The sequence below is a fragment of the Muscardinus avellanarius genome (assembly GCF_963383645.1).
Source record: "Muscardinus avellanarius genome assembly, chromosome: 13".
Classification (NCBI taxonomy): domain Eukaryota; kingdom Metazoa; phylum Chordata; class Mammalia; order Rodentia; family Gliridae; genus Muscardinus; species Muscardinus avellanarius.
The window spans coordinates 4267255-4295153 of NC_137799.1; the positions used below are offsets into that span (position 1 = coordinate 4267255).

At 49.6% G+C, this 27899-nt stretch overlaps 1 protein-coding gene across 6 annotated transcripts; it reads left to right on the plus strand.

Moving 5' to 3' along the window:
• Positions 1 to 837: 837 nt before the first annotated feature.
• Positions 838 to 27778, plus strand: TSC1 (TSC complex subunit 1; the record flags this gene model as incomplete). Of its 6 annotated transcripts, none has more annotated exons than XM_080709353.1 (21): positions 838 to 943; positions 2301 to 2404; positions 3670 to 3822; positions 6110 to 6254; positions 7578 to 7732; positions 8096 to 8169; positions 14838 to 15013; positions 15192 to 15298; positions 15595 to 15706; positions 16210 to 16328; positions 18090 to 18159; positions 18596 to 18700; positions 18954 to 19512; positions 20504 to 20547; positions 21208 to 21374; positions 22424 to 22606; positions 23379 to 23489; positions 24087 to 24209; positions 26462 to 26649; positions 26743 to 26904; positions 27250 to 27778. In XM_080709353.1, 21 exons carry the CDS (start codon positions 838 to 840, stop codon positions 27776 to 27778), a joined length of 3492 nt encoding a protein of 1163 aa, XP_080565479.1. The 6 variants fall into 6 exon arrangements, with proteins under 6 accessions (XP_080565479.1, XP_080565482.1, XP_080565481.1 ...); XM_080709356.1 differs by having other exon boundaries at positions 23379 to 23447; XM_080709355.1 differs by having other exon boundaries at positions 21223 to 21374.
• Between the last annotated feature and the right edge of the window lie 121 nt (positions 27779 to 27899).

Consider the following 27899-nt stretch of genomic DNA (forward strand, 5'->3'; position numbering starts at 1 on the left):
GAGAGCGCGTGCGCCCGGCACTGTGCTGTGTGCTTTCCAGCCTCCCGGCGCCTCACCGGCTGGGGTTTCTCCGCTTAACCCCGTTCACAATAAGGTGAGGCTTGTTTCTGTCTTCAGATTTGAGCTCTTTACAGTAAATCCTTAACCAGTCCTGGTGCCCCGTTTCTGAGCCCTCTGAAATCGACTTCCTTTGTGATCTTCCTAGAAGACTCATGCTGACAGGGATAAGCCAGCCCTGTCACCAGCAGCCATTGTGTGTGCAGTATACGTCCAGGACCAGGAGTGTATGCGGACACTAGAAATGAGTCCTGGTTCACAGCGTTGGACGTCACAGACTTGTGGCTAACCAGCTATTCTAACTTTTAGATATTATTGGGATAATCTTGAAGAAAATAGTGTGCCTATCGTTGCTTTGTGAAAAGTTTTCTGCTTTTTAGCTCAGTGATTTGAAACATAAATACAGTCTTAGCCAAGACTCAAGGAAGAATCAGAGAAATAAAGTGCAGTTTAGGTTGCCGTGGTGACTGGTTCTGAAGGCATTAGCGATTTGGTTCCCTCTGTGGCATTCTTCAGGGCTCTTTCCGGTCCATAAGTTTGTCACAGGTAGAGTTAGTCCCACACACTGTCTTTTTTCATCAGGGGAGTTCTGGCCAAACTTCTTGCTGCATCAAGCACGTGTTGATTTGTCTCAAGGTAGCATTTTGTGGGGGAAAATGGAGACATTTGTCACACGGCCCATCTTCCTTTTCCACAGTCTGGTAGTGGGCCTGATGAAGAGCCGCCCCCGTCTTTAATGCACTGCACCCTGGAGCCGGCGCGGCGTGGTCGAGCGAGAGGATGGCCCAGCCGGCGAGCGTTGGGGAGCTGCTCTCCATGCTGGACTCACCCGCGCTGGGCGTGCGTGACGATGTGACAGCCGTCCTCAAAGAGAACCTCGGCTCCGGTAAGCCAGGGTGTCCTCTGGCTTCTCTGCGCTCTGGGAGGGATTGGCCCAGAGCCGGCAGAGTCCAGCTGACAGGTTGTACTGTTCATCGTCTGAGGAGAGTTCTTTAACCCACCAAGAACAGAACATGTGGTGGTGGATTCACACTATATGTGCGTGGGTTTTTTTAATTTTAAAATTAATGCTTTATTTTAACAATACTCCTTATTCCTGCCCATGCATTATTAATTAGAACAGCATGCTCCTTTGAGCCTTTGGGTAAAACCTTTAGTTTCAGAAATACTTAAATCGCACACAGGGGCATGACCCTGTGCCTGGCTTCTGAGCTTCCCCGTCATCGTCATTTCACCTTACCTTCCTGACTCCTTGCCCAGTAATTTTTTGTGTGTGTGTGGCACTAAGGGTGGGACCCACAGGCCTTCTACCTCTGGGTTACACTCCCAGACAGACCTGTTTTATATTTTGTTTGGAAACAGTCTCACTGAGTTGCTGAGAGCTTTACTAAATAGCTGAGGCTGGCTTCGAATCTGTGCGGTCTTCCTGTCTCAGCCTCCCATATACTGTGATTTCAAGCATGTGCCACCACGCCCAGCTCCTTGCCCAGGAAATTTAAAGCAGAATCCAAACATATTATTTCATTGGTAAATCTGTGTGGCTTTTAATATGAAAAGTGGTCAGTTTCTTTTTAACAAGAGAACTACGGTTGTAAACAGTACCGTTTTGCTTATGAGGTTGACAGGAATCAAATATTTATCTAATAAAAATTTAGGAATATAAATTAGTGTTCAAAATCTGTTGTCAAGTTAAAAATACATTTGGCCCACCTACGAGAATCTGAATCTCATTATAGCCTTGAATGAAATATGGTGGAAAATTGGAAGACCCAAGTATCCTTTAATAAGTGAATGGCTAAATTAATTACGTAGAGCTGTGTGGTGGAGTTCTGGGAAGTCTTTCCAAAGAATGAAATAGGTCACAGGTGCTGTCCTGGGAAGGAGTCTGCAGCACATTGTGAGGTGGAAATATATACATACACAGAGCATGTCGATAATGACGTGTGGGCCGCACATGCACCTGTGTGTTTAAGTGTTATTTAGGTAGGCCCTCCTTTCTGCACCGGTAACATTTAAAAAAAGTACTGAGATGAATGATAGCAGTTCGCGTGTTTTTATGGATTTGGGCAGATAAGCTTGGCGTTCTCTTGTTAACCTAAAAGGAGGCAGAAAAGCACGCTTCATTAAAACTCTGAGTAGCACATAATGAAGCATTTTCTGGACTTTGCAGTAGGCAGCTCTTTGAGGTAAATTTACACTGATAAAGGAAATAAGTATTGACAGGTGTGCTTTTCTGTATTTAGACCGTGGGCCTATGCTTGTGAACACCTTGGTGGATTACTACCTGGAAACCAGTTCTCAGCCAGTGCTGCACATCCTGACTACCTTGCAAGAGCCCCACGACAAGGTAACCGGCGAGCGGGAGGCGTGGATGTGCTCTCCGAGGAGCGGGAGGCGTGGATACGGTCTCTGAGTGACGGAGGCGCCGGTGTGCGCTCTGAGCCGCGTGGCCGCGCTGTGCAAGTCCGCTCACTTTGTCCAGAGCTTATTCCTGCGGCTTCTTTGCCACAGGTGCTGTTTCCGTATTATAATTACATAAATACGTGTAGCACCAGGGCTTCTAGGACATTTACAGAATGAAGCCTATTCCAGAGGCTTCTGAAGAGCTTGTTGTTTAACTTACATCTAGGATGCCTCTAAAGCTCAGAGTGAGCAACAGAGGGACATAAAGCATCAGCGGAATCCCTTCCTCTCCTCCTCCTTGTGGCACTGCGGATCGAAGCCGGAGGCACTCACCCGGAGCTACACCCCAGCCCTATTTTAATTATTTATTTATTTTTTGTTTTGTTTTGAAACGGGTCTCAATAGGTTGCTGAGGGTCTTGCTAAATTGCTGTGGCTGGTCTTGAACATTTGATTCTCCTTTCTCAGCCTCCAGAGCGTTGGGTTTATAGCTGTGCACCACCGCGTCCAATTTTAATGAAAGCATATAATTCCACCACTGTAATTGTATGGTGATAATTTGACCCCTAAGGTCTTTAAGCCCATTCTTTGAATAGGAATTTTATACTTTTTCAATATGGGGAAATTCCTAAGTGAAGGTAACTAATTCATCCTGCTTCTTAGCACCAGGTAATTGAAGGGCTCCATTGCGTTTTCCTTCTGTTTTTATTATTGTTGATGGTACATAGCTAATGAAGCCTTATAGTTACATAGTTGCAGACATTGGTTAAGTATTGAGTTCGTGTGAGAGTGGCTTCACTGGGATTTGAACACCTTGCCATTGGGGCCTTTTATAGTCCATTTTACCTTTTTTGCTTTACTCTGGACTGAATTATAACTTCTACTACTGCCTTATTTATAGTTAGAGCCAAAACATGTATGCTGTGCTGTTTTAGTAATAAGGGGTTTCCAGCAGGACCCCTGATGGCTTCAACAACCTACTCTAGGTTTGGGATTGGTGGTTACTCTAAGAGCAGGGAGAGAGGCAGCAAGGGCGTCTTCCCCTCCCCTGTAGCCCTGTATCATGAGGGCCTCTTTTCATGGCTTGCAAACTGGCTAAATGTAGTGATGTTTGCTTGCTAACATGGCTTTGGGAACCTTGGGTTTGATGTCTGTGTAATAATCTACACGTAATTCATGTGAGGATTTCCTTGATCTTTTACATTTTCAGCACCTCTTGGACAAAATTAACGAGTACGTGGGCAAAGCCGCCACCCGCTTGTCCATCCTCTCGTTGCTGGGGCATGTCGTGAGACTGCAGCCATCTTGGAAGCATAAGCTCTCTCAAGCACCTCTTTTGCCTTCTTTACTAAAATGTCTCAAGGTAGGGTATTGGTAAGGATTTGAGTGAAATGGTGTTATAAATCGTCTCTAACATGTCAAGTGAATTAAAGCAGGCAGACTAGGTTACTTTTCAGAGTTTAAAACTTAGAGGCAGTTTTGGCTTTAAGATAATGTAATTCAGAGTTGGTACTTAGTAACTCTCAAATATGTCCTATGACTGTTGGATATCTTTTCTCTGAACAGATATGGTAAAATTTCAATCAGACCGGCTTCAATGTTACATTATTACAAACCTTTTTTTTTTTTTTTTTTTTTGTGGTACTGGGGGTGGAACCCAGAGGCTTTCTACCTCTGGGCTATAACCCCAGACCTATTTTATATTTTATTTAGAAACAGGATCTCATTAAGTTGCTGAGAGCCTAAGTAGCTGAGGCTGGCTTCAAACTTGCACAGTCCTCCTGTCTCAGCCTCTGAAGTACTGGGATTACGAGCGTGCACCACCACGCCCGGCTGCAAACCTTTTTTATTTCATTAATGTCTAGTCTCCCTCAGTTAATAATATGCTGGGTTCTCTTTTAGCTAATACAAAAGTGGCTGAAGGTCCTTTTAACTAGTCAGAACATGATCTGGTGGCAGCGATAATTGAAGATTTTATTGATACAGGACCTACTGAGTTACATACTACCATTGGGGGGGTACTAAATTAGTATTTTTCTACAGGGAGTCAGAAAGCTAAATAGAATTTTATGCTTGTAGTTTTGACAATGGCTTCCTGAAATACTCAGCACCATCTTAAGTTCCTGGAATTTTTTTCTGTCTGTAAAATAAGAAAGTGCGGTTACCGTTAACTGACCGTGCCTCACATAACTGTGATCGTGCCCGGTGGTATTTGATCTGGGAGGGTAGTGCTTTGGGGTTCATCTGATACAGCACCATGCACACGGAGTTTTGTATCTCCCCGGAAGGGTAACTTATTATGCCTAGAGGAGAGTCCTAGGGAGTCATGCTAGCAGATATCATAGAAATGTGCATATGATATTACGAAAAACAAATAGTTTTAACAAATTCCTATTGATGAGAAAATAACCCAGTTTTGAGGCACATTAGTTCAGACTGCCAAATGCTTATATTTTCCAAAAAGTTTGAATTGAAAATTTTTTATTTGGTTTGTAATTTTATATCATATTGGGGGTACAGAGTGACAGAAAAATACATTCACACAACTCTTGGTGCCCTTCCCACTGTAAGCCTTGAATATTAAGCATGGACAATTATTCAAGTCTTCAGTTAGAATGTTAGGTAAATGAAATTATGATTAGTTCTTTTTGCTGGGACTCATCAGATGTTTTATCATATATTCTCAATTTCTTCTACCAGTGTATTATTCTTACTAGATATCTGCCACAACAAGAGCTTAGTGTTGATGTAAAAATTAAATTTATGCAGAACTTTATTTCCAGAACTATAGATTCCTTTTCTAACAGGAGTAATGAAGTCTTAGACTGCACAGTAGTCTCTTGACTAGTGTCTCATTTCATAAATCTTAATTCAGGACTTGGCAAGCATCCATGACTTAGTTACGGGTCAGGTGAGCTGCCGTAGGTGTCTGGGCTGATTCACTATGCATGAGGACTAAGTGTCATCAATTAATATGAAGGTACTTGACTTGATACTTCAATTTAAAGCGTGGTCGGAGGTTTATTTGAAAACTCTAAACACCTCTGTGAAGTGAACCATTCAGATAACTTGTTAGCGCTATCCTAATTTCTTCTTCAGTTACACTGCTATAATAGTCCTTTAATAAAACAGTGGGTTGGCCCAGTGGTAGGGCACTTGCCTGACATGCAGGAAGCCTCTGTTCCATCCCCAGGACCCTGCCCCAAAAGAACGCAGGGAATTACTTGTCAGTGTATAGTGTTATTTTAATTGACTTAACAACAAGTAAATTTCTTAGATTTGGTTGAATGGATAAAAACAGAGCACTGGTCCTGAGTTTGTTAAAAAGCAACCTCTTGCCCTTCCACCCGAGTGCTATAAGTAGGAGTCCTGAGGCTTTAGGACGTGGGAATCCCCAAGTCACCTTAAGCTCGTCTCCCAGATGAGGTGCTTGGGAGTATGGGAAGCGGTCCTCCCAGACTCATCGCACTGGAGCGAGGGCGCAGTACTCCTTCTTGCGCCATCCCAGAGCTGTCCCTCGCGTCCTAGGGATTGGAAATGAGGAACTCGTCCTTTACGACCCCTCAGTACTTGGAGTCTCTACACAGTGCGTGGTGCTAACGCTCACGCCGTACCTGACGGTGTTTCTGGTTCCCTCCTTCCTTCTGTAGATGGACACTGACGTCGTCGTCCTCACAACAGGCGTCTTGGTGTTGATTACCATGCTACCCATGATTCCGCAGTCAGGAAAGCAGCACCTTCTCGATTTCTTTGACATCTTTGGCCGTCTTTCATCGTGGTGCCTGAAGAAGCCAGGTACCGAGCTCTGTTCCCTGCCAGGCTCCGCAGGGTGCACCCTGCTTCCCTTCCTGGCCAGCGGGCCCCGTGCCGTGAGGGCAGGGCAGTGAGATGTCACGGCGGCGATGAGCGAGCTCACCCGGCAGCTGAGGAGGCACTTGGTGGGTTCGCCCACTGCAGGTGCGTGGCAGAGGCTGGAGCCGTAAGATGCCCTCCTCGGTCTGTTGGCTTGAGAGGATTGGTTGTCAGAGAAGCTGGGTGGTCGTGTAAAACTTCATGAGTTTTAGTTAACTAAAACGCTGTTTGTTTGTATGGTTGCAGATAAGGCTTAGCCAGTGGAATATTTTTGTCCCTCTGCTCCTCTTGTGTGCCAGAACAGAAACTCTGGTTCTGAGAACCTCCTCACTGTGTGTGCAGAAGGAGAAGGGGCAATGAGCCTGCCCTATTAGCGCTCCCTTTCAGCCGCATTCGATTGTTCTCGTACTGGCGGTAGCACAGCTCTCAGAGTGATTCAGAAGCTATGAGCCCGTGAAGTGCGGAATTGCTTGGTAATCCCAGTGTGAAATATTTGTATTGAAAGGATGAGGTGTGTAGGAGCTGCGAGAGAATGCTACGCTTCCTGCACAGGACTAAACAAGCACAGATCTTCTTTGGGAGAGAGGAGCAGTCTGTCCGCTACTGTGGAGGAGCTGGGGTTTCCGTGGGCTCTAGCCGAGGCCAGATGACTGGAATTGTCCATTTCTCCCACTCTTAGCAATTTAAGCTAATTTCTGGATAATAGGTCTGTATTTTGTTCGCTCTTTAGATATAAATCTGCTAAGCCTACATCCGGATTTCCAGTGGTTCTCACATGGTGTGAGTGTTTGAATAAGCATGCTTATTCTATGCTAAGCACACAGTGCAGGGCACTGGGGTAGAGAGGTGAGGAGGCCCGTCCTGTCTCAAAGCACACACTTAAGTGGGCAGCAGAGAAGCGTGACGCTGAGTTGTAGGGAGAGTGACCAGCATCTTAAGGAAGTCCAGCGTGGTGAGAATGTGCGGGGTCCTTTCCAGGGGAGGCTGGAGGGAGAGATGAGGTCAGGAGGAGTCTGTGGGTCACACTGGGTAGATCGGAGTTCACCCCAAGGCCAGGGAGCCAGGGATGGGTTTTAGTTAAGGCGCCGGTGTGTTCGGATGTGCATTTGAGGACATGTGACTTAGCATCTTTGGAGCGGTGTGGTAGTATACATAAATGAAAAGTCATGCTGGCTGTCCCATGTTCTCCTCTGCTTTGCGCACAGGATCTGTGAGAGACATCAGTCCTGTGTGTACTTAGCCACTTCTCCCTGGTTTCTTCTTTAGGCCACGTGACAGAAATCTACCTTGTCCACCTCCACGCCAGCGTTTACGCCCTCTTCCATCGCCTTTATGGAATGTACCCTTGCAACTTCGTCTCCTTTCTGCGCTCACACTACAGTATGAAGGAGAACTTGGAGACTTTTGAGGAAGTGGTCAAGGTAACACAGTTCCTCGTCTGTTTGTCCTCAGTGCACCCTCCAGACAGGCTACGTTTATAGCTTTTGTGTTCAGTGGTAGACAGGAGAACTTTGCAAAGAAATCGGCTTTCCTCCTGAACCCCCATCTCACCCCCAGGCAGCCACTAATCTGCTGTGTTTGTGATAGAGATTTGCTGTCTGGACATTTTATATCAATGGATCCCATAATTGTGCTCTCTTGTGACTGGCTTCTCACGAAACTCAAGGTTCATCCATTATTGTAACATGTATCAGTATTTTGTTCCTTTTTATTGCTAAATATTCCATTAGGTGGATATGCCACAGAAATTCACACCTACAATTTGTCAACCCAAACTCTTTCAGCCAATGATGGAGCATGTGCGAATTCACCCAGAATTAGTGACTGGATCCAAGGACCATGAACTGGACCCTCGAAGGTACTGAAACCAAACTCGTGATGGTAGTTGAAAGGTTGAAAATGTGACCCGAAGATGTTGCTGTGGAGGTTTTATTTAGGAATACAGATAACTTAGAGAATCATCTCATTGGCTGATTAGAAGAACTCCGTCTCGCTGGAACTTTGAGGACAAAGCTCCTTCCTCACAGAGGAATACGCTTTGGCAGAGTGCGGGAGGCTGCGGCACACGTGCCTGCCCCAGACCTGGAAGGCTGGCCTCTGGTGGCGGCGGTGCTGGTGTGAGGCGGGAGGAGGTGGGCCGCGGAGGGCTGTGTTTTGAGTGGGAGGCCTCCCCGGGTCCCCACGGGAGTTCCCAGATTTGTTCCCTGGAGACACTGAGCCTGCCCGCGAGGCCTCTGCCGGGGGGACACCGGGCCTGGTGTGAGAGGGGCTGAGGTTGAGTCTGGCAAGAGGGGCGGCAGTGACGTGGCCTGGACGGAGCTGGAGGGGCTCTCTGCTCCTCCCTCCTCGGCTGTGGCCGAGCCAGGCTTGTGTCCCCAGTGAGTGGTGGAGCCCTTTTTGGGGAGACGGCCACCAGTTGACCTTTGGGGTCTCTCACAGATAAGGCTGGTTGTTGCCTGACCCCTGGCAGCAAGTCTCACCTCCCCACCAACCCTGCCTTTGCTGTGCAGCTTACAGCAGTTCACTGTGAGGTCATTATCTGTAGAGAAGTGCGTACAAAATGTCTATGTAAAGTTTAATAAGATGCATGTAGCCAGCGCCCAGCTTAAAAAAGAGACTCTTGCCAGCCCCATGACCCTCTCTGTCTCCTGTCCCACCTCAGAGGGCTCCTGTGCTGCTGCTTTTTTTTTTTTTTTTTCTTTTGTCACTGAGGATTGAATGTAGGGGCATTCTATCTCAGCTACACACACAGACCTTTTTATTTTTTATTTTGAAACAGAGTCTAGTTAAGCTGCTGAGACTGGCCTCAAACCTGCAGTCCTCCTGTCTTAGCCTCCCAAGTACTGAGATTATAGGCACCACCACCTAGCTCTACTCTTGCTCTTGTGTTCATCATGCTTTTGACTGTCTTTACAGTTTCACCGCATGTATTGTTTTGTTTTGAAAAGCTAGTTAGGAAGCCAGGCCCGTCCAAAGAAGGGAGGTCTTGTCTGTGTGGGAGGCGGCTTCCCGGGAATGAAGGCAGGAGCCCGTGCCTGAGTCTGAGCCTCGGTCTGGCTCCCCTGCGCACCCCCTGGAACCCTCAGGGAGGCTCGTGCACAGGTCACAAGAGAGGCCTGGAAGCCTACACCACCCTCGCCAGAGCAGCTGGCAGGGTGCTGGTGAGGGCCACTTACAAACACGCTGCCAGGAAGTGGCAGAGGGAGGCCGCTGCCCCACCGCCTGCTTCCAGCCCTGGGACTTCAGCCCCGGGCGCCCTTGACCGACTGCGCAAGTGGGCGCGTGAGCAGTAGACAAGTCAAGCGCTTCCCTGCGTGCTGAGACCTTGGGGTGGACTCGGGTGCGACGGGAACAAGGCCCGTGCTGGCGGCGGCCTGCGCCCTGCCCCTCTCTCAGCAGGCGTGCGGTGAGCTGCGCGCGCCCTGCCCTCTCCTCTGCTCTCCTCGCCTCCCTGGACAGCGTCCCCATCTCCTGCTCGCGTGCCTGCGCGGGTTTGCTCCGGGCTCGATGGCGCGCGTCCTCTAGGGCCCTTTGGGGGCGCGGTCGTCGCGGCTCCTCCAGGAACGGGAGGCCGTCTTCCGTGGCGCCTCGCTCCAGTGCCGCGGTGCAGATCCAGGCCTTCGCATGTCGTCTGGCTTGCTCTGCGGCGCTGGCGGAGTGCTCTCCAGTGTCCTTGGTCCGTACCTTGCTGTGAGTCTGTTCCCTTAAGTCCAGGGTTTGGTGTGTGTTCTTCCCTCTGGGTGGTCTTTCCTTCCACACCTCTGCTGTTGGGACGGCGCCTCCTGGAGCGGCCTCTGCTTTTCTTTCCTGTTCTGTTCTTTCTTTCTACCCCTTTGTTCCACTTTCTGCAGATTTCCTTATCTTTGGTTTTAGTTCTTTTATAGTTGTCATTTCTACCACTGTGTTTTGTTGGTGGGGGTACTGAGGGATAAAGCCCTCTGAGCTTCTACCTCCAAGCTACACCCTTAGCACTTTTTCCCTATTTCTTTCTTTGTTGGTTTTGAATCAGGGTCTCGCTAAGTTGGAGAGGCTAACCTCGAATCTGCAATCCTCCTGTCTCAGCCTCCCAAGTACTGGGATTACAGGTGTGTACAGAATTGACATGCTCCTGTTTTAGACAGTAGACTTTGTTTTGTAGATGCCGTCCCTTGTGTCTTCGAGCATGTTGACAGTTTCTTTGTTTTGTTTTCCCTGCACAGCCTGTTTCTTCCAAGCCTTTCTTTCTTGTTTTGTTCTTTTTCAATCTGGGAGGCTTTCTGGGAGGGTTTGGTAATCTGCTTGTGTTTGGATGGAGACACTGAAACGCCGTGCTGCCAGGAGGGCTTTGCTGACCTCGAGCTTTGCCTTGTGATTGTGCTGGTCTGCGCATCTGGGGGCTCCACCCACGTCGGCATTCCTGCCGGAGCCAGGCAGGTTCTGGAAGAGTCTTCGGCTCTCCAGGCTGGTTCAGGGCTGCTGCCACGGGGGCAAGAGGGCTCGTGGGCTTGGTGTCCAGAGTGTGTGTGCTCACTTGCCCCCGGGCAGAACGTGCTCGTGCCTTCAGCTATTCTGAAATTCCGCCTCTAGAAACAACTCGTTTTACTCTCTCCAGAGAATAAAAATTCTACATCCTCAGCACCTGTTTTGGCGGGGACGGGGCCGCTTCCAGGAGCACCGCGTAGGGAGGGGACCTGGACGCCGGGTGCGCTGCCGGCGGTGTGGGTGGCTGTCCTCGTGCGGCAGGCACCTCACACCAAAGTCCTCGAGGCTCAGTTCTTCGGTATCTCGGGGTCCAGCGTGCGAGTTAGCTGAGCGGCAGCTCTGATGCGTTGGCGCCCAGGACGCCGCTTCTCCAGCGGGCCGTGTCGGTTACACTTGCCGCTGCCCTTGAGTTCTGAACACAGTAGTGCTGGCCCTCCACATTGCAGTCTCCCCGCGGGGTTGTGTGTGAGAATCCTCCGGTGTGGACAGTTGGACGCACACGTTCAGTCAGCTAGCCCGCTGGTCGCACCGCCCTCATCAGGCCAGTGGGCACCTGACTTTGGAAACAAACTCTGACAGCAAAGAGACCAATATAGAGAGAAGGAGCTAGAAACACGGACAGTACAGAGAGCGAAGAAAGCGTCTACCCTAGCTTTAGGAAGACAGCATTCATGCATAGATGTTGATCAGGATGCCACAGAAAGGGGCCATTCTGAGACGACCAGAAGAATCCTGAGCAATTAAAAAATAATAGCCAAAGCAAACATTTACGTAAAATAATCTGAAGATGTAATGGAGACTGTCTCTAGTTGAGACTGCCTTAGAAGGTGGAACCAGTAGGTGGAGTTGGGTAGCATGAGGAGGGATTTGGGATGCCTGTGCAGAAAGCCCAGGTCCAATACAAACGTCTTTGTTTTCCTAAGGCACTGAGGAATTGAGCCAGGGGCAGTCTACCTTCAGGCTTCACCCCCTGGCCTATTTTTCTTAAATTTTTATTCTGAAACAGGGTCTCATTGGGTTGATGAGTCTCACTACTTACTGAGGCTGTCTTCAAATCTGCAATCCTCCTATCTCAGCCTCCCAAGCACTGGGATTACAAGCATGTGCCACTATGCCTTACTAAAAAGGAGTTTTAAAAAGAGAAAATTTGGCCAAGCATGGTTGCACATGCTTGTAATCCCAATACTTGGAAGGCTTAGACAGAGGATTGCAGGTTCGTGGCCAGCCTCAGCTACTTAGAGGCCCTCTGCAACTTAGTGAGACCCTGTTTCCAAATAAAGAGTAAAAAGTAGGGCTGGGAGTATATAGCTCAGAGGTAGACTGCCCCTGGGTTTAATCTCTAGTACCGCCAAAAAAATAAAATAAAATAAAAAAGAAAGAGAAGGAAAGAAAGAAAGAAAATTTGTAGAAGAATAAGTTGTAAAAGAAATAAAGAAATAATAGGAGAAATAAAGAAATAATAGGACAGCAGTTCAGCTAACAGAATGATAAGCCATGGCCAGAGACAGGTTGTCAGAGAGAGGCAGAGGTACTCTAGTACTGTGTGTGTGTGTGTGTGTGTGTTTTACTGGGGATTATTGCACCCAGGGGCAAACCTTTTTATTTTTATTTTTGAAACAGGATCTTGCTAGGTTGCTGAGTGACTCACTAAGTTCCCCGGGCTGGCCTCGAACCTCCCGTCTCAGCCTCCCAACTACTAGGATTACCTGAGTGCACCACTACACCCAGCTTAGTCTCACTTCTTAAACTACCATGTTTCAGTGGATCTAAGGTACCACTGCATGTAGATGTACTTACATTTTTTGCACATCTGAGAGAAGAAATGCCAAATAAACTAACATGCACTTGATTAGACTGTACAGTTCTCAATTTCAGACATATTAAAGTACAAAAAGTGTTCTGGAATCAAGGAAATACAGTGCATGTATTACTTTAATTAAAGCATTTAAGTGTATTCCTCCTTTATTATGATTCTCATTTTCTTCTCTAAAACCAATCTTTTTGTGCACACATGCGTCCTGCCTCTCGCTCTCAATCGCTTGCAGTCCTGCTGGAGTGCAAAGAGGAGCCTGCCCTGTGAGGCTGCGGCTGCTGCCCTGCGCCTGGACACGCCCACTTCTCTCTCTGGGCCCCGCCCCCAACGTGTGAGCCTTAGGGAGAGCTGTGCGGAGCAGTGTGGGATCGTGAGGGTGAGCAGAAGATGAGAACCCCTGATTGAAACCAGGTCCCTGGGAGCATGGATAGGGAGGCTGTGTTGTCTAGAAGGAAGTCTGTACTTGAGCAGATATTTGGGGTTTTAGAGCTCTCTTTACTGTTAGAGCCTTTGTGGAACACTTGGCAGATACTGAAGAGATGAAAGAAGAAAACGAACAGCACCCTTGCCTCGAATTCCTTCTTTCTTTCTCTTTCTTTCTTTCTTTCTTTCTTTCTTTCTTTCTTCCTTTCTTCTTGTGGTTCTGGGGATCAAATCCAGGGCCTTATGAATGCTAGGCAAGTGCTTTACCACTGAAGTACACCCCAGCTTTTTAAATACTTAGTGGCATCAGATTTATCTATTTGTGGACATGTCTGGATACTTTGTATCCTTTTCTTAAACTCTAAGATTATATTCTGAAAATGTGTCATTTTAACATTTGTAAGTGTGATCTTTAAAAATTAGCTTTAGGGAACTCTAGATGAAAAAGGAAATCCTATAGAGGAGCAAACAAGACAACCTAAAGGAGGAGAAAGGAGGGAGGAAGAGGAAAATCTCTAAAACACACAATGCACTTAAACATATCGAAGTCAACCACTAAGCCAAGCAAGGGAAGGAGGGACGGGGAGGGACGGGAACTGGGTAGGGGTTAAATCGGTGATGTGTACATGTATGTACACACAAGTTCTTTACCCCAATATGATGTATGAATATAATGCACCAATAAAATTTTTTTTAAAAAATTAGCTTTAGTATGGCCTGTAATTTATATGTAATACAATTAAGTTTGACAAAAGTCACAATCACAATAAGGACTCTTTCTATGGCCCCCCAAATTCCTTTGCACCCTCGTCCTGTCCTTGGCAGCCACTGGCCAGTTGAAGCCTTTTTTTTTCTTTTTTTGCTGTAGTGGCTACATTTCTGCTGTAGAGTGTATCCTTTGGCTTATTTCCTTTGTTCTTTCTTTCAAGGGCTGTGCTGAACAAAGTCGTACATCTTGATTTGTGTCTTATTTCTACAAATTATTGGAAGTAGAGCCGAGGCTCATGTAACAGGAATCTCTTCAGCCCACTCTTATATGTCTCTGTAGACTGAGTCCGCGGTCCTGGGATGGGAGAGCCTGAGGCCCGCAGGAGCGCGGCGGCCAGCCTCAGCTGCCCACGCTTCCCGGCTCTCCCTGCTTCTTCATTACCTTCGTTTCAAAGGAGATTTTCCCGGTGGCTGCTCTGCATAATTGATGTTCACTCACTCTCTCTCCCTCCTTCTCTCTCTCTCCTTCTCTCTCTCTCTCCCTCCTTTTCTCTGTGTGTGTGTGTGTGTGTGTGTGTGTGTGTACATACATACACACACATACATACATACATACATACATACATACATATTTTTTTGTTTGTGTGTGGGTCTGGGGATGGGACCCGGGGCATTCAACCTCTGAACTATACCCTCTGCCCTATTTTTTATTCTTTATTTTTTGAAACAAGGTCTCACTAAGTTGTGGAGGGCCTTACTAAGTAGCTGGGGCTGTCTGTGAACCTCGATCCTCCAGTCTCAGCCTCCCAAATGCTGGGATTACAAGCGTGTGCCACCATGCCTGGTGCATAATTGGTTATATTGAGGCAGTAGCTAGTCTCTGTTGATGAAATTTTCCTTTGGAATTAGTTTCTGTTAACGCGATATGACAGTTTTTCAGTAGGGAAGGCATAGGTCTGCAAGAGGAGTGGCCAGTTCTTCATCTGTCAGCACTGTTTCATCGGGGCTGGCATAGTCCTGCCTTTCCTGGCTCACCACCGTCGCCAGGCTGGCACTGAGTTGGCCTCTGAGTATTTGATGTGGTTGGATGGATCGCCATTCTCTTGTCTTGCCTTTTCCAGGTGGAAGAAATTAGAAACTCATGATGTCGTCATAGAGTGTGCCAAAATCTCCCTGGACCCCACGGAGGCCTCATGTGAAGATGGCCATTCCGCGTCTCGCCAGCTCTCCACCCGCCTCCCGCACTGCCCAGCCGACACCACCGCCAGCCCCTGTGTCGACTCGCAGGACAGCTATGGTAGGCAGGGACTTGCTACTTACCTCTTCTGCACCTTCGCCTCTGGAAAACATTGTTCATCTTTGTTGCCTCAGTATTCTTTTCCTAGAGTAAGACTTTTTTCTCCTAGAAGGCCACCTCTTTTTTATCAGAATAATCAGACCTCACACTCACCCTGTGTCCTTTGCTTTCATTTTAGGGAGCGTTACTTCCACCCCCTGCTCCACTTCTCGGCTGATGTTGTTCAGTACACCTCTGCAGCTACCTCAGACTCTGAGTTCCCCGTCCACACAAGTATGGCGTCAAGTAGGGTGCCTGTTCTCCTCTGCCTCAGGACCGGGTCGGGACTTAGTGTGTGGTTGGGGATTCTCGTGCGCATTTCAGAAGGTCTCTAAAGGGCCTCGATGGGGGCAAGGGACGTTACTGTTACCACTAGGCATCTTGGAGTAGAATGTACAGAAGGCAACTGTGTCCTGAAAAGGCTCTAGCAAGGTGCCCCTTTCCAGCCAAAAAGCCTACATTAAACCAAAGAACCGTGGACATAAACCGTGGAGGAGGTGGTGATCGCTTGCCATTGCTCACGCACTGCATTGACTTCCCAGGCTACTCTTTGGAGCCCGGCCATGGTCTGTGGGATGACCACTCCTCCAACGTCTCCTGGAAACGTCCCGCCTGACTCGTCACACCCTTACAGTAAAGTCTTTGGCTCCACTGGTATGTACGTCTTCGTTGGTTTTGGCCTGCCTTTGTGATAAAAGGAGCCATCTCTTAGCCCTCATAGTGTGCTTGGGGTTACTTGCCATGGTGAGCCGGTGTTTGACACTTGATGCAAACTTCTAGGGCATTCAGAGTGACTGAAGTGAAATTAACAAAAGAAAAAAGAGACTGATCTAGAACCCCAAGAAGTTAGCTCTAGCAACTTTATTTGCAATAGTAGGCTGAGCAAAACATCCAAAGCTTAGCCGGGCGTGGTGGCGCACGCTTGTGATCCCAGCACTTGGGAGGCTGAGACTGGAGGATCGTGGTTCACAGACAGCCTCAGCTACTTAGTGAGGCCCTCTGCAACTCAGTGAGACCCGGTTTCAAAATAAAGAATAAATAGGGCAGGATGTGTAGCTCAGAGGTCGAATGCCACTGGGTTCCATCCCCAGACCCGCCAAAAAAAAAAAATCCAGTGTCTCTAATCTTTGTGTGTAATTTGCCCTTGTCTCTGGCAGGTGGGAAAGGAACCCCTCTGGGGACCCCTGCAGCCTCACCTCCGCCGGCCCCGCCCTGCCACTCGGATGACTGTGCTCACATTCCCTGCCCCCAGGCCGCAGCCACACCCCCCAGGAAGGTGCGTGCCAGCCTGCCCTCGCCCCTTCACCCAAGCACCCAGGCGTGGGACTCACTTGGCGGCCTCACTTTGTGAAGCTTACTGCGCCAGGTAGAATTCCAGCACAACATGCGATGGGTTTAAATCAGAACACTTGCAAATATAGTGATGAGCAGTTCTCCAGTTGTGATCTTCTGGCCGCTACTTTCATATTAATAGTGGCTGCTATTTACCCTTCCCACTGCACTGGTGTTTGCACCGATGGTGTAGAAACAGGGGTGGGTAAAAGGGCGGCCCTGAGCACACATCAAGGCAGGCCCTGAGCTGGCTGCCCTGACAGGATCTGTACCCTTCCTTGATGCGCTCCTTCAGCCAGAAACAGAAAGAGGAAAGAAACAAAACTTTTCATCACTCTATATTAATAAATAGTAGAAAATATTAATTTTATTAAACGTGGGCCCTCGAGAATAGGTGTATTTCATATTCTTTGAGACAAAACAAGAAGTATGCATAAAGCCATTTTTTGTACCCTAAGGATAGCGGTAGTTTTAGGCCCTTGTGCATTTAGTTGAATTGGAGCTGAACTAGCTGCTTTTTTTAATTTGGAAGAACAGGTGGCTGACAGACTGGTTATTAAAATTTGGATATTTGGCAGGCAGTATCTTAAACAATGATCCAAGTCTGTCACTTCAAGGTAAACCACTGACAGTATTCATCACTGATGATAAAATTGAACTTTTGAGTGAATATTAGGATATTAAAGTTGTTACTACCATCTTTAGCTTCTCCCAAACTTGAGAAGCCTCATTAATAAGTTTGATGTTTGGATATTTTGTCATGAAGTGTTTCAATATCTGGAAGAGCTAAATAACTTATTGAACCAATTTTTTCTTAGTGTCTAAGTATAATGTTATGCGTAGGTAAAAAGTGTGTTCAGAGTACAAGGCAGACAGACCGGTGGATTTTAACGCAGTATGAAGAGTTAATTGGTAAGGTTTCAGATTCCACATTGTAACCAACTTTTAAGAAGCTACCAGCCGGGCGTGGTGGTGCGCGCTTGTCATCCCAGCATTCGGGAGGCTGGGACCTGAGGATCGCGGTTCGCGGACAGCCTCAGCTACTTAGTGAGGCCCCCTGCAACTCAGTGAGACCCGTTTTCAAAATAAAGAACAAAAAATAGGGCAGGGGGTGTAGCTTGGAGATCAAATGCCCCTGGGTTCCACCCCCAGACCCACAAAAAAAAAAGAAGCTACCACTTGCCAAGTTTTGGTGTAGTAAGATGATTACCCACAATTTTATGAAAAGTCTGTTAACATATGTTTACTTTTCGCAGCTATTTATCTGTGAGGTCCCAGATTTTCTTCAAGTATTTAAGCCAAAGTAATATATTGCAGCAGATTGAATGTCGAGTACATATGAGAATCCAGCTGTCTTTTATTAAGCCAGATATTAAGAGATTGCAAACATGGAAAGTAGTTCTACTCTTCTCCAGATTGATTGCTGTGTGGGAAATAGAGTTAGTTTTCATAAAGCATGCACATTTACATGTCATAGCTTTGTTATTTTATAGTTAATTTTGTTTTTCAAAATTTCTCAATTTTAATTTACTATCGTAACAATTGGCAGATGTAACTGCAGACAGAAGCGTTTGGGCCCCTTTATTTCTTAAGAACATAGGCATCCTGAGACCAAACAGCTGAGAACCCCAGTCCACCCCTTGCAGTGTAACTAGAGAGGGTGAACATTTTCTCCACCTGATAGAAATGGCACCTCTCTTTTCAGGAGGAGAGAACAGATCCTGCCCGGCCCTGTCTCCACAGACAGCATCATCTTCCAGGTGACAGAGGACCAGGTACAGATCTCTGGTAACAGTAGGCCTTGCTTGTCTCTTTGGCTAATTCATGCTTAACAGCAAATTCAGGAGAAAGTAGGATATTCTGGAATACCACAAAACACAGACACCTAGAGATGGGAGACAAGGAGTGAATTCCAAAAGCCAGCCCAATGATAACACCACGAAGCTTTTACGCAGTTGCCCTGAAGTGCCACTGAGTGTTTTGAGCTGGTCAGGCGATGTGGTTTTATCTGCTGTCAGAGACATAACGATCTGAGCGTTTTCTCTTCTATGGGACTGTTTTGGTCCCATTAAGTAGATGCTGTAGGTAGTAGCCACAAGAGAGACTCATTCTCCGCATCCTCAGTGCCGCAGGAGGGAGTATCACACATGCTCTAGTGCAGCACTGGCGGGATTTGTGACTCTCTGACTTGAGCTTCCTGTTTCTCTTCAGAAGAGCCACCCAGCAGCAAAGGGGCCGTCACGCTCAGTGATCTCCCAGGGTTTTTAGGTGATCTGGCCTCTGAGGAAGACAGTATTGAGAAAGATAAGGAAGAAGGTAACGCATGTGGGGTTGTGTGAATGATGGGACTTGACCTCACTCTGCCATAGGACTGGCACTCCCAGGCTTGCCTGGTTCTCTTCTGTTGGGGTAAGGTGGGATTTTGTTCTAGGAGCGAAGCTGGGTCAAGGCATGCCATTGTGTGTGTGTGTCGGGTGGCTCTGGCACTGGGTGGCACTCAGCCCCGAGCGTGCAGACTGGCCCTGGCTGAGTGTTTATTCGGGCTTCCCTTGTCCCACCCTCCTTTTAGCTGCAATATCTAAAGAGCTGTCCGAGATCACCCCCGCAGAAGCCGAGCCTGTGGTTCCGCGAGGGGGCTTTGACTCTCCCTTCTACCGGGACAGTCTCCCGGGTTCTCAGCGGAAGACACATTCGGCGGCCTCTGGGACTCAGGGATCCGGCCTGAACCCTGAGCCTTCACACTCATCGCTAGACAAGCTTGGGCCCGACACATCAAAGCAAGCCTTTACTCCCATAGACCTACCCTGTGGCGGTGCCGGCGCCAGCCCTGCTGGGGACAGGGACCGCCAGGCTTCTCTGGACACCAACATCCTTACTCCCAGCCCTTGCAAAATTCCACCTCGGAGGGGCGTGAGCTTTGGAAGCGGGCAGCCTCCTCCATACGATCATCTCTTTGAGGTGGCCTTGCCAAAGACTGCCTGCCATTTCATCAGCAAGAAGACCGAAGAACTGTTAAAGAAAGCAAAAGGAAGTGCTGAGGAGGCCCACGTGCCCTCGGCCTCCCCCGTGGAAGTGCTGGATCGTCTGATCCAGCAGGGAGCAGACGCACACAGCAAGGAGCTCAGCAAGTAAGTGTCGCCTTGCCAGCAGTGGACCGTGCCACGCTTCCAGCTGCACGCGGAGCCGCTGGGCGACGCCTCTCTGTGTCCACGAGCGTGTGCACATTAATTTAGATGGCCCCTGAGATAGCGTTCCATTTTTAAAGAAGCTTTCCTTGTGTAGACCATTTTATGCCGTAGTTCTGTGAGGACACAAATCTTTTCACATGTGTTCTCTGAACACAGGTTAAACGAGGTCATGATTCTTCAAAGCGCATGGGGTATTACCGCAGTGTTTGGCTCTCTGATTACAGAGCACTGTTCTGTTTTGGTAGCAGTTCATTGGGGAGAGGTCAGATCATCAGCATTCTCTGCAGGCTAGCTGCCCTGCCACCCTCCCCAAGCCGCAGTGTTTCTTAGAAAGGAGTCTGACACTGTCTGCAGTGTTTCCCTGTTATTCTCTTCAAATGAAAGGGAAGAGAAGGAGTAAACTTCACCACTTCTAACTAAAAAGTTCTTGGGGAATGTTAGTTTTAATCTTTCTCCTGTCTAATATCCTAAAGGGGGAATCTGGTGGGGAGCATAGTCTTAAGCTTCCTCTTTTTAAATGAGACTTGATGCAGGAGGCTGAGTTCTATGACCTGCTGTTCTGTTAAACTTGGGTGACAGTAGCTTCTCCAAGTATAGCTTCTCCCTGTGTGTTTTCAAGGAGGGCTGGAAACAGCCCTATGTTTGACCACTCAGTGTCCTTGGTGAGCTGACCCTGTGACACAGCCACCCTTTAGCAAGGAGCTCTGCGCAGCTTCTCCTCTGGAGACTTGGTCACATGCAGCTGGCCACCTGCCCACTCTGTCCACTCAGAGTCCCCTCCAACTCCACGCAGACTCGGAGCTAAAACTTTCTTAGGCTGGTGCAGATTCGGACCACAAAACAGCAGTGTAACTTGCTGTAGCTGAAGGTCCAGGTGTGTCTTTTTCTAGGTTGGATCAGTAACTTTATTATTCCCAAACTTTCCTTCCAGGTTGTCCTTACCTAGCAAGTCTGTAGACTGGACCCACTTTGGAGGTAAAGTACTACTTCAGTGCTACACCCGTCCCCCTCGGTCCCTGTTTGCTTGTTGTCTCTTCTGTCTGTGGAGGAGGTGCCCAGTGGGAAGCATTTCCCCGGCATCGCTGCAGCCGGCGTGTCCGCTTAGCGAGAGGATCTCAAGTGTTGTAAAGTCAGCATTTCCTATTTTTGAAAACTGGAGATTAGCTGGCACACACCTGCGATTCCTGTACTTGAGAGATTGAGATGAGAGGATCACAGGTGTGGGGCCAGCCTCAGCAACTTAGCAAAATCCTGTTTCAAAAAAAAAAAAAAAAGAAAGTGGCAAGTACCTTGTGCTTGGGGGTAGCAGTGCAAAAAGTGTCGCACCAGGCTTTGCTAGAAAAGACCCGGTGATGGGAGTGTTTTGGAGTATCTCCCGGGGTAAGACAGCTGTGAAGGCCTCGGAGAGGCCAGGGCTTCCGAAATGGCGGCTCTCAGGGAGGCCTGCCACCCTTACGGCTTTGCGCTCCTCTGAAGGGGGCAGGCAGAATAGACTTCTCCTTTTTTAATGGTGCTCTTTGTTGGGAACCAGGTGTCACTCGCATAGCGAATTGTTTCTTAAGCTTAAACACGGGAGGGCTTTACGGAACCATATGTAAAAGGCATTTTTGCCACCTCCCTCTGCTTCAAACTCAGGCTCTCCTCCTTCAGATGAGATCCGCGCCCTGCGAGACCAGCTGCTGTTGCTGCACAACCAGTTGCTGTATGAGCGCTTCAAGAGGCAGCAGCACGCCCTTCGGAACCGGCGGCTGCTCCGCAAGGTGATCAGGGCAGCGGCGCTGGAGGAACACAACGCTGCCATGGTGAGCAGGCGGGCGGGCGGCTTCCTGCTCTGCTCCGCACCAGCGCCATACGGGAGCCGGGAAGGCGCGGCCTGGCTCCCTCAGGGTCTCAGGTGCAGCCTGTTCACAACGACCGCTGGGCCAGGTCCCTTGTCTCAGAATTCCTGCTAGTTCTCAGAAATCATGGGGACATGAGACTTTGTTAGCTTATCATGGGCTTTGATGATTAAAGGATCAAAAGGCTGTTTTGTTTCTCCAGATGTGAAACCAGACCCCTAAAGCTCTTTCGTGGCACAGAATTTAAGCATGCATGATGTCGTGGGACTAGAGCCAATACGACCTGGAGTTTGAGTGTTGCCCTGCCAGTTATTAGAGAAGTACTTTGGCCTCTTGAAGCTTGGTTACCCAGTATATAAAGTGAGACGTAATAGCAGCATCCATTTTTAAGTGGTCATGGTTAAAAGAAATCATATGAGCAAGCACTTGCTGCACGCCTGGCAACATTTCCAAAGTCGGGTAACTGCTCAGCCTTTTAGGGAACTCTCCAGCGCTGTGCAGCAGAGGTTTAGTCCAGTGTTGGCGGTTTCGACACTTGAGAGCATGGGAAGAGGTTGATCCCTGAGAAAAGTTCTTGCAGCAACTTGCAATCCTTATGCTAACATGAAGTTTGGAGACCCTTGGCCTAAAGCCAAGTGAGACGGCAGTGAAAACTGGGCATGGTGGCGCGCACACGCCCACACTCCCTCTACTTGGGAGGCTGAGATGGAGGGTCACAGGTTCAAGGCCAGCTTCAGCAACTTAGCAAGACTCTCAACTTAGTGAGACCCTGTTTCAAAACAAAAAATTAAAAGGGGGCTGGGACATGTAGCTTGAAGGTAGGATGCTCCTGGGTTCAGTCCCTAGTACCACGAAAAGAAACAATGAAGACAGCAGTAGACTGCCAGACTCGGGTCTGCTGTTACAGTTCCAGGGTAGCTCATGGCTGCTGAGAATGTTTGCAGCTGGTTCAGACTGGAGAGGCACTGCCTGGGGTAGGTAGCTAAAATGACGACCTCTTTGATCTCTGCTAGAAAGATCAGTTGAAGTTACAAGAGAAAGACATCCAGATATGGAAGGTGAGTCTGCAGAAAGAACAAGCCAGATACAGCCAACTTCAGGAGCAGCGTGACACTGTGGTCACCCAGCTCCACAGCCAGATCAGACAGCTGCAGCATGACCGGGAAGAATTCTACAACCAGAGCCAGGAGTTGCAGGTATGAACTACAGGGCGGGCGCAGCCAGCAGCCGAGGCCGGAAGCCGCGGGGTGGGGGGGGCAGGAGTGTTCATGTGTCGCCACTGTTCAGCTTAGATGAGTGTCTGCACTCTGAAACCGTGGGGGGATATTTCATGCCTTTATTAAAGGCAGAAGTTCCCTCCCCTGCTTGGTTCGTGGCTTCCTCAGTGTCCTGGCATTCTAGAGCCAAAAGAAACACCTGGCAGTCCCACTCATTAAGTAGATCTGAACAACAGTGAGTACTGATGGCCTAACGACTTAATATCTGTTTGAAATTAATGCACATACATTTAGATTTTTTTTTTTTTTTTTTTTTTTTGTGATACTGGGGATGGAACCCTTCTACCTCCGGGCTACACTCCCAGACCTATTTTATATTTTTTTATTTGGAAATGGTCTCAGGCCAGCAAGGCTGGCTTCGAACCTGCTAAGCTGGATGTGGTGGTGCACACTTGTAATCCCAGTACTTGGGAGGCTGAAACAGGAAGATTGCAAGTTTGTAGCCAGCCTCAGCTACTTAGTGGGACCTTGTTTCCAAATAAAGAATAAAAAATAGGGCTGAGGGTGCAGCTTGGAGGTAGAATGCCCCAGGGTTCAGTCCCTCCCCACAGCACCCCCTTCCCCCGTATCACAGGGAAAAAAGCCAGATGCAGTGAGTAGGAGCACAGCCCGGGCGGTGGGCATTTTGGCTCTGGCCCAGCCTGTCACCTGTGGTCACAGAGCTGCGCTAACCAGGGCTCTCTCTGGGCAGACCAAGCTGGAGGACTGCAGGAGCATGATCGCAGAGCTGCGCACGGAGCTGAAGAAGGCCAACAGCAAGGTGTGCCACACCGAGCTGCTGCTCAGCCAGGTCTCTCAGAAGGTGAGCGCCCCTCGCAGCTGCCTCCTCCTCGCCTGTCCTTTGTCTCGCTCACTGTGGGGCCGCTCTCCCCCTCCCCCCTCCTCCCTCCTGAGACATGCCTGGAGACATTTTTAGTGCTACTGGCAGCAAGTAGGTAAAGGCTGGGCACTGCCAGGTGTGCTCCAGTGGGTGGCCAGCCCCCGGCAGAGAAGCGACGCTGAGCCTGCGGAGCCCCAGCTCAGTACCTTGTGCACATACCTGCGGCAGTCTGTTGACGCTCCTGAGCTGTGCGGTTCCCGCTTTGGGATTCAGTGAGCTCTGCGTCATTCACTCAAGAGCAGGTGAGCTTCTGGGGCTCCATCCCACAGACCTGGCGTCCCCGCAGTGGTGGCAGGCGGTCGGCGTGATGCCGTGCCCTTCTGCAGAGCACAGTTTCCGTTTTTGTGGCCCTCGAGTGCCTGTCTCGCCCCCGCCATGGTGCCTGGGACTCAGACCGCAGTGGGAGCTGTTGGTTCTGCACTGGCGTGAACTCTTGTGTTCCCACCTGGCTCCCTGTTGTCATCCACTGGCTCGTCCTGTGCTGTCGTTTTTTACTTGGCTTGTTTGTGTTCTGGTCAGCTTTCCAACAGTGAGTCCGTGCAGCAGCAGATGGAGTTCCTCAATAGGCAGCTGCTGGTGCTCGGGGAGGTCAACGAGCTGTATTTGGAGCAGCTGCAGAGCAAGCACTCGGACACCACCAAGGTATGTGGGCCTCGGGAAGCCACAGCGTGGGCGGCGCGTCCTCGTGTGCTCGCCCAGGCCTGCGACTGGCTTTGAAGCGGAGTCGGTGTAGTGACAGCACCACCGGGCTCTTCTCCCTCTGCCCTGAGCACCTTGCCGAGAGGAGAGGCAGGACCGTGCTGCTTCGTGTGCCCCTCACGACTGTGACTGTGTACCGGTCCCTACCACTGTACATATCATTTTTCCTTTGTGTGTGTGTGTGTGGTGCTGGGGATTGAACTCAGGCATTCTACCTCCGAGCTACATCCCCAGCCCTATTTTCATTTTGAAAAAGCCTTAGTTGCAGGGCTTCACAAAGTTGCTGAGGCTGGCCGAGAACCTGCAATCCTCCTGTTTCCGCTTCCCAAGTCCTGGGATTACAAGTGTGCACCACCACGCCAAGCTTCATTCTTTCTTTTTGTGTTGAATTTAATTTCTACAGATGGCCGTTCAGTCCTGACAACAAGGCCAGCAGCAGGATGATCTTCCATTAATTAGTGCCGTACCAGTGGTGTCAAGGCAGAGAAGTTCCCTGTCGCTTTATACATAGCCTCGGGGAATGTTGGTGAATGAGTTGGGAAACACTCACTAGTCCAAGCCCAGCTGCTTCCTGTCACTAGCTTCTCCGTCACGCAGGCCTCCTCGTTAGGTCTCTCGGGCTTGCGCTTTGAAGAGCATCTCTTTGGTCCACTCTAGATAGTCATCTTAGAACTAGAGACTGTGACTTTCATAGTAGAGCTCTTCCTTGTTTCTCAGCTCCTTATCCTCAAATCCAGACTCCCTCTGAAAAGGCTTAAATGCACAACTTCCACTACAAATCCACTCTCACTTATTTTGGAGGTGGACTGGCTCTGGGAGAAGAGTGGGGGAGCAGACCAGGAGAGCCTCTGAAAGAGCCCCTGAGCTGTTTGGGACCCTCCTGGGAGAAGTACAGCTGGGGGTTCTGCTCAGCATCCTCAGACTCTGTGGGACCCTGAGCAGCCACCTGCCCTCCTGGGGACCTGTGTCACTTCATAAGATGAGGATGGCAGTGACTTACGCCACTCAGGATCCCTTCCTTTGTGAGCCATGAAAAAAATAAAACAAACTGGCTTAGCAGTAACTTGACAAGAAGCCCCACTCAGTGAGTCCCGGGTTGGTCAGGTTGGTAATCCCAGGGCGGCGGCGGGTAGCAGACTTTGTGGTCTTCTGCTCCTAGTGCCTGGACCTCCAGCCAGCCGAGCTTCAGCCAGGTGCATTCTGCGCCCGGGAGCCCTGGGCTTACTGGTCAGGTTCAAGGCCGGTGCCTTCATGAAAGCTCACTTCTTGGTTCCTTATGATACGTATTACCTTTATAAAAAAAAAAAAACAGGTGTTGAGGAAGTTTTATGTTACTTAGGTTTTACCACAGTAAACACAACTGTGACAGCTGCTCTTAAAAAGTGTCCTTTCCTCTGACTCGGGTCGCAGCTGCAGGCAGGTCATCTGCCCCTGCCGCCTCGGGCTGTCCCCGAGCTGAGTCAGGACCAGCGCACAGGCTGCTCGCTCCCGCAGACTGCTCGGCCACATTGCCCCTGCAGCTCGGCCTCAGCTGGTGCGGGAGCAGGAGGGAATAAACACGCAAGCAGCCCTACCATCACAGTGATCCATAAATGTGAACACTGGCAGATTTCACGTGGTGTGTCAGTTAGGGATGTTTGCATGGTTGACTGAATTCACACAGTGTTGTGGTCTGGTTCTGTACGTTCTTACTGATACCATGTCCTTTCTAGAACGCACACACAAGACGTACTTTCCGATTGGGCATGGTAGTGTGCGCCTTTCTAGTACCCCCAGTACTTGGGAGGCTGAGACAGGAGGATCGTAGGTTGAGGACAGCCTTAGAAATGGAGCAGGACTCTCAGCAACCTAGTGAGGCCCTGTTTCTGGACAAAAAATAAATAAAATAGGGCTGGGGTGCGCCTCGGAGTAGAACGCCCCTGGGCTCAATACCCAAAAAAAGTGCAGTTTCTGTAACTGCTGCCCTGACTGGACTTCAGTTGTTCCCAGTCTTTTGCTACACCGTGACGATGAGTTTTGTACAGTTTGTTTGTCTTTCAGGTGTTTCCTTTGAGGTGGATTTCAGGAAAGGTCACTCCCAGAGGCGGGCTTGTCCGTGTGCCCACGCACCTGCTCAGCGCTCGTGACGCGCTCTCCTCCAAGTAGATACGGCGTGTTCATTTCCTGTAAGGACTAATGTCGGTCCCTTTTTTTAGGAAGTAGAAATGATGAAAGCTGCCTATCGGAAAGAGCTAGAAAAAAACAGAAGCCATGTTCTCCAGCAGAGTCAGAGGCTCGATACCTCCCAGAAGCGCATTTTGGAACTGGAAGCTCATCTGGCCAAGAAGGACCACCTCCTTCTGGAACAGAAGAAGTACCTGGAGGACGTCAAGGCCCAGGCGAGGTAACTCGGGGGAAAGGCTGGCTGGGTGGCGACAGCTCTGGGCAAGAGGGACCTCGGCTCAGTATCCTGGATGGGGTGGGGTGTGTCTTGCAGAGGACAGCTGCAGGCCGCAGAGAGCAGGTATGAAGCTCAGAAGAAGATCACCCAAGTGTTTGAGCTGGAGATCTCAGACTTGTATGGCAGGTTGGAGAAAGATGGCCTCCTGCAAAAACTCGAAGCAGAGAAAGCGGAAGCGGCAGAAGCGGCGGAAGAGAGGTAGGTACCCAGAGCTGCACGCGCCTTGCTTGGAGCCGCTGTCACAGGGCGTGGCACTGGAAGCAGCAGCTGTTGCTGGCTGCTGGCTGGGCAAGCTGCAGCCCTCAGCCCACCCCTCCACAGAGAGCCCTAGATCTTCCTTTCCTTATGGTGCCCAGTGGTGCCACCTGCACATCCCTGCTGCATGTCCCAGGCAGGAGCCTCCTTGCGTGGGACACCTCTTGTGTGCTGTTATGAAACGGACAGACAGAGTCGAGGCTTGGGGAGAAGTGCCACGTACCTCCACTTCTCCCCATGTGGATGCTGCGGTCACTGACTCCTCTTCTCCCCTCTGGTTTCTCACAGGCTGGACTGTTGTAATGACGGCTGTTCGGATTCCACAGCAGGGCACAATGAAGAGGTGTCCGGCCACAATGGGGAAACCAGGAGCGCCAGGCCTGGCAGCACGCGGGGCAGCGGCGGAAGCAGAGGAGCCAGTGGCAGCGGCGGCAGCAGCAGCAGCAGCGAGCTTTCTACTCCGGAGAAACCCCCGAGCCAGAGGGCAGGCCCATTCAGCAGCCGGTGGGAAACCGCCGTGGGCGAGCCCTCCACCAGCATCCCCACGACCGTCGGCTCACTCCCCAGCTCTAAGAGTTTCCTGGGCATGAAGGCCCGAGAGCTGTTCCGGAACAAGAGCGAGAGCCAGTGTGATGAGGACGGCATGACCATCAGCAGCCTTTCTGAGTCCCTAAAGACAGAACTGGGCAAAGACTCGGGTGTGGAAGCCAAGACTCCTCTGAACCTTGATGGCCCGCACCTGTCACCCCCAAACCCGGACAGTGTTGGACAGCTCCGTATCATGGACTACAATGAGGCTCATCATGAACACAGCTAAGGAGGAGGGTCAGGCAGTGTTACGTTGTGTCTGGTTGGCGTAGAACAGGAGGTGTGAATGCACGGTCGAGGCTTTCCTGGGTCTGGGGGGCTGGGGGGCTGCTTCTGCGGCCGAAGGGGGA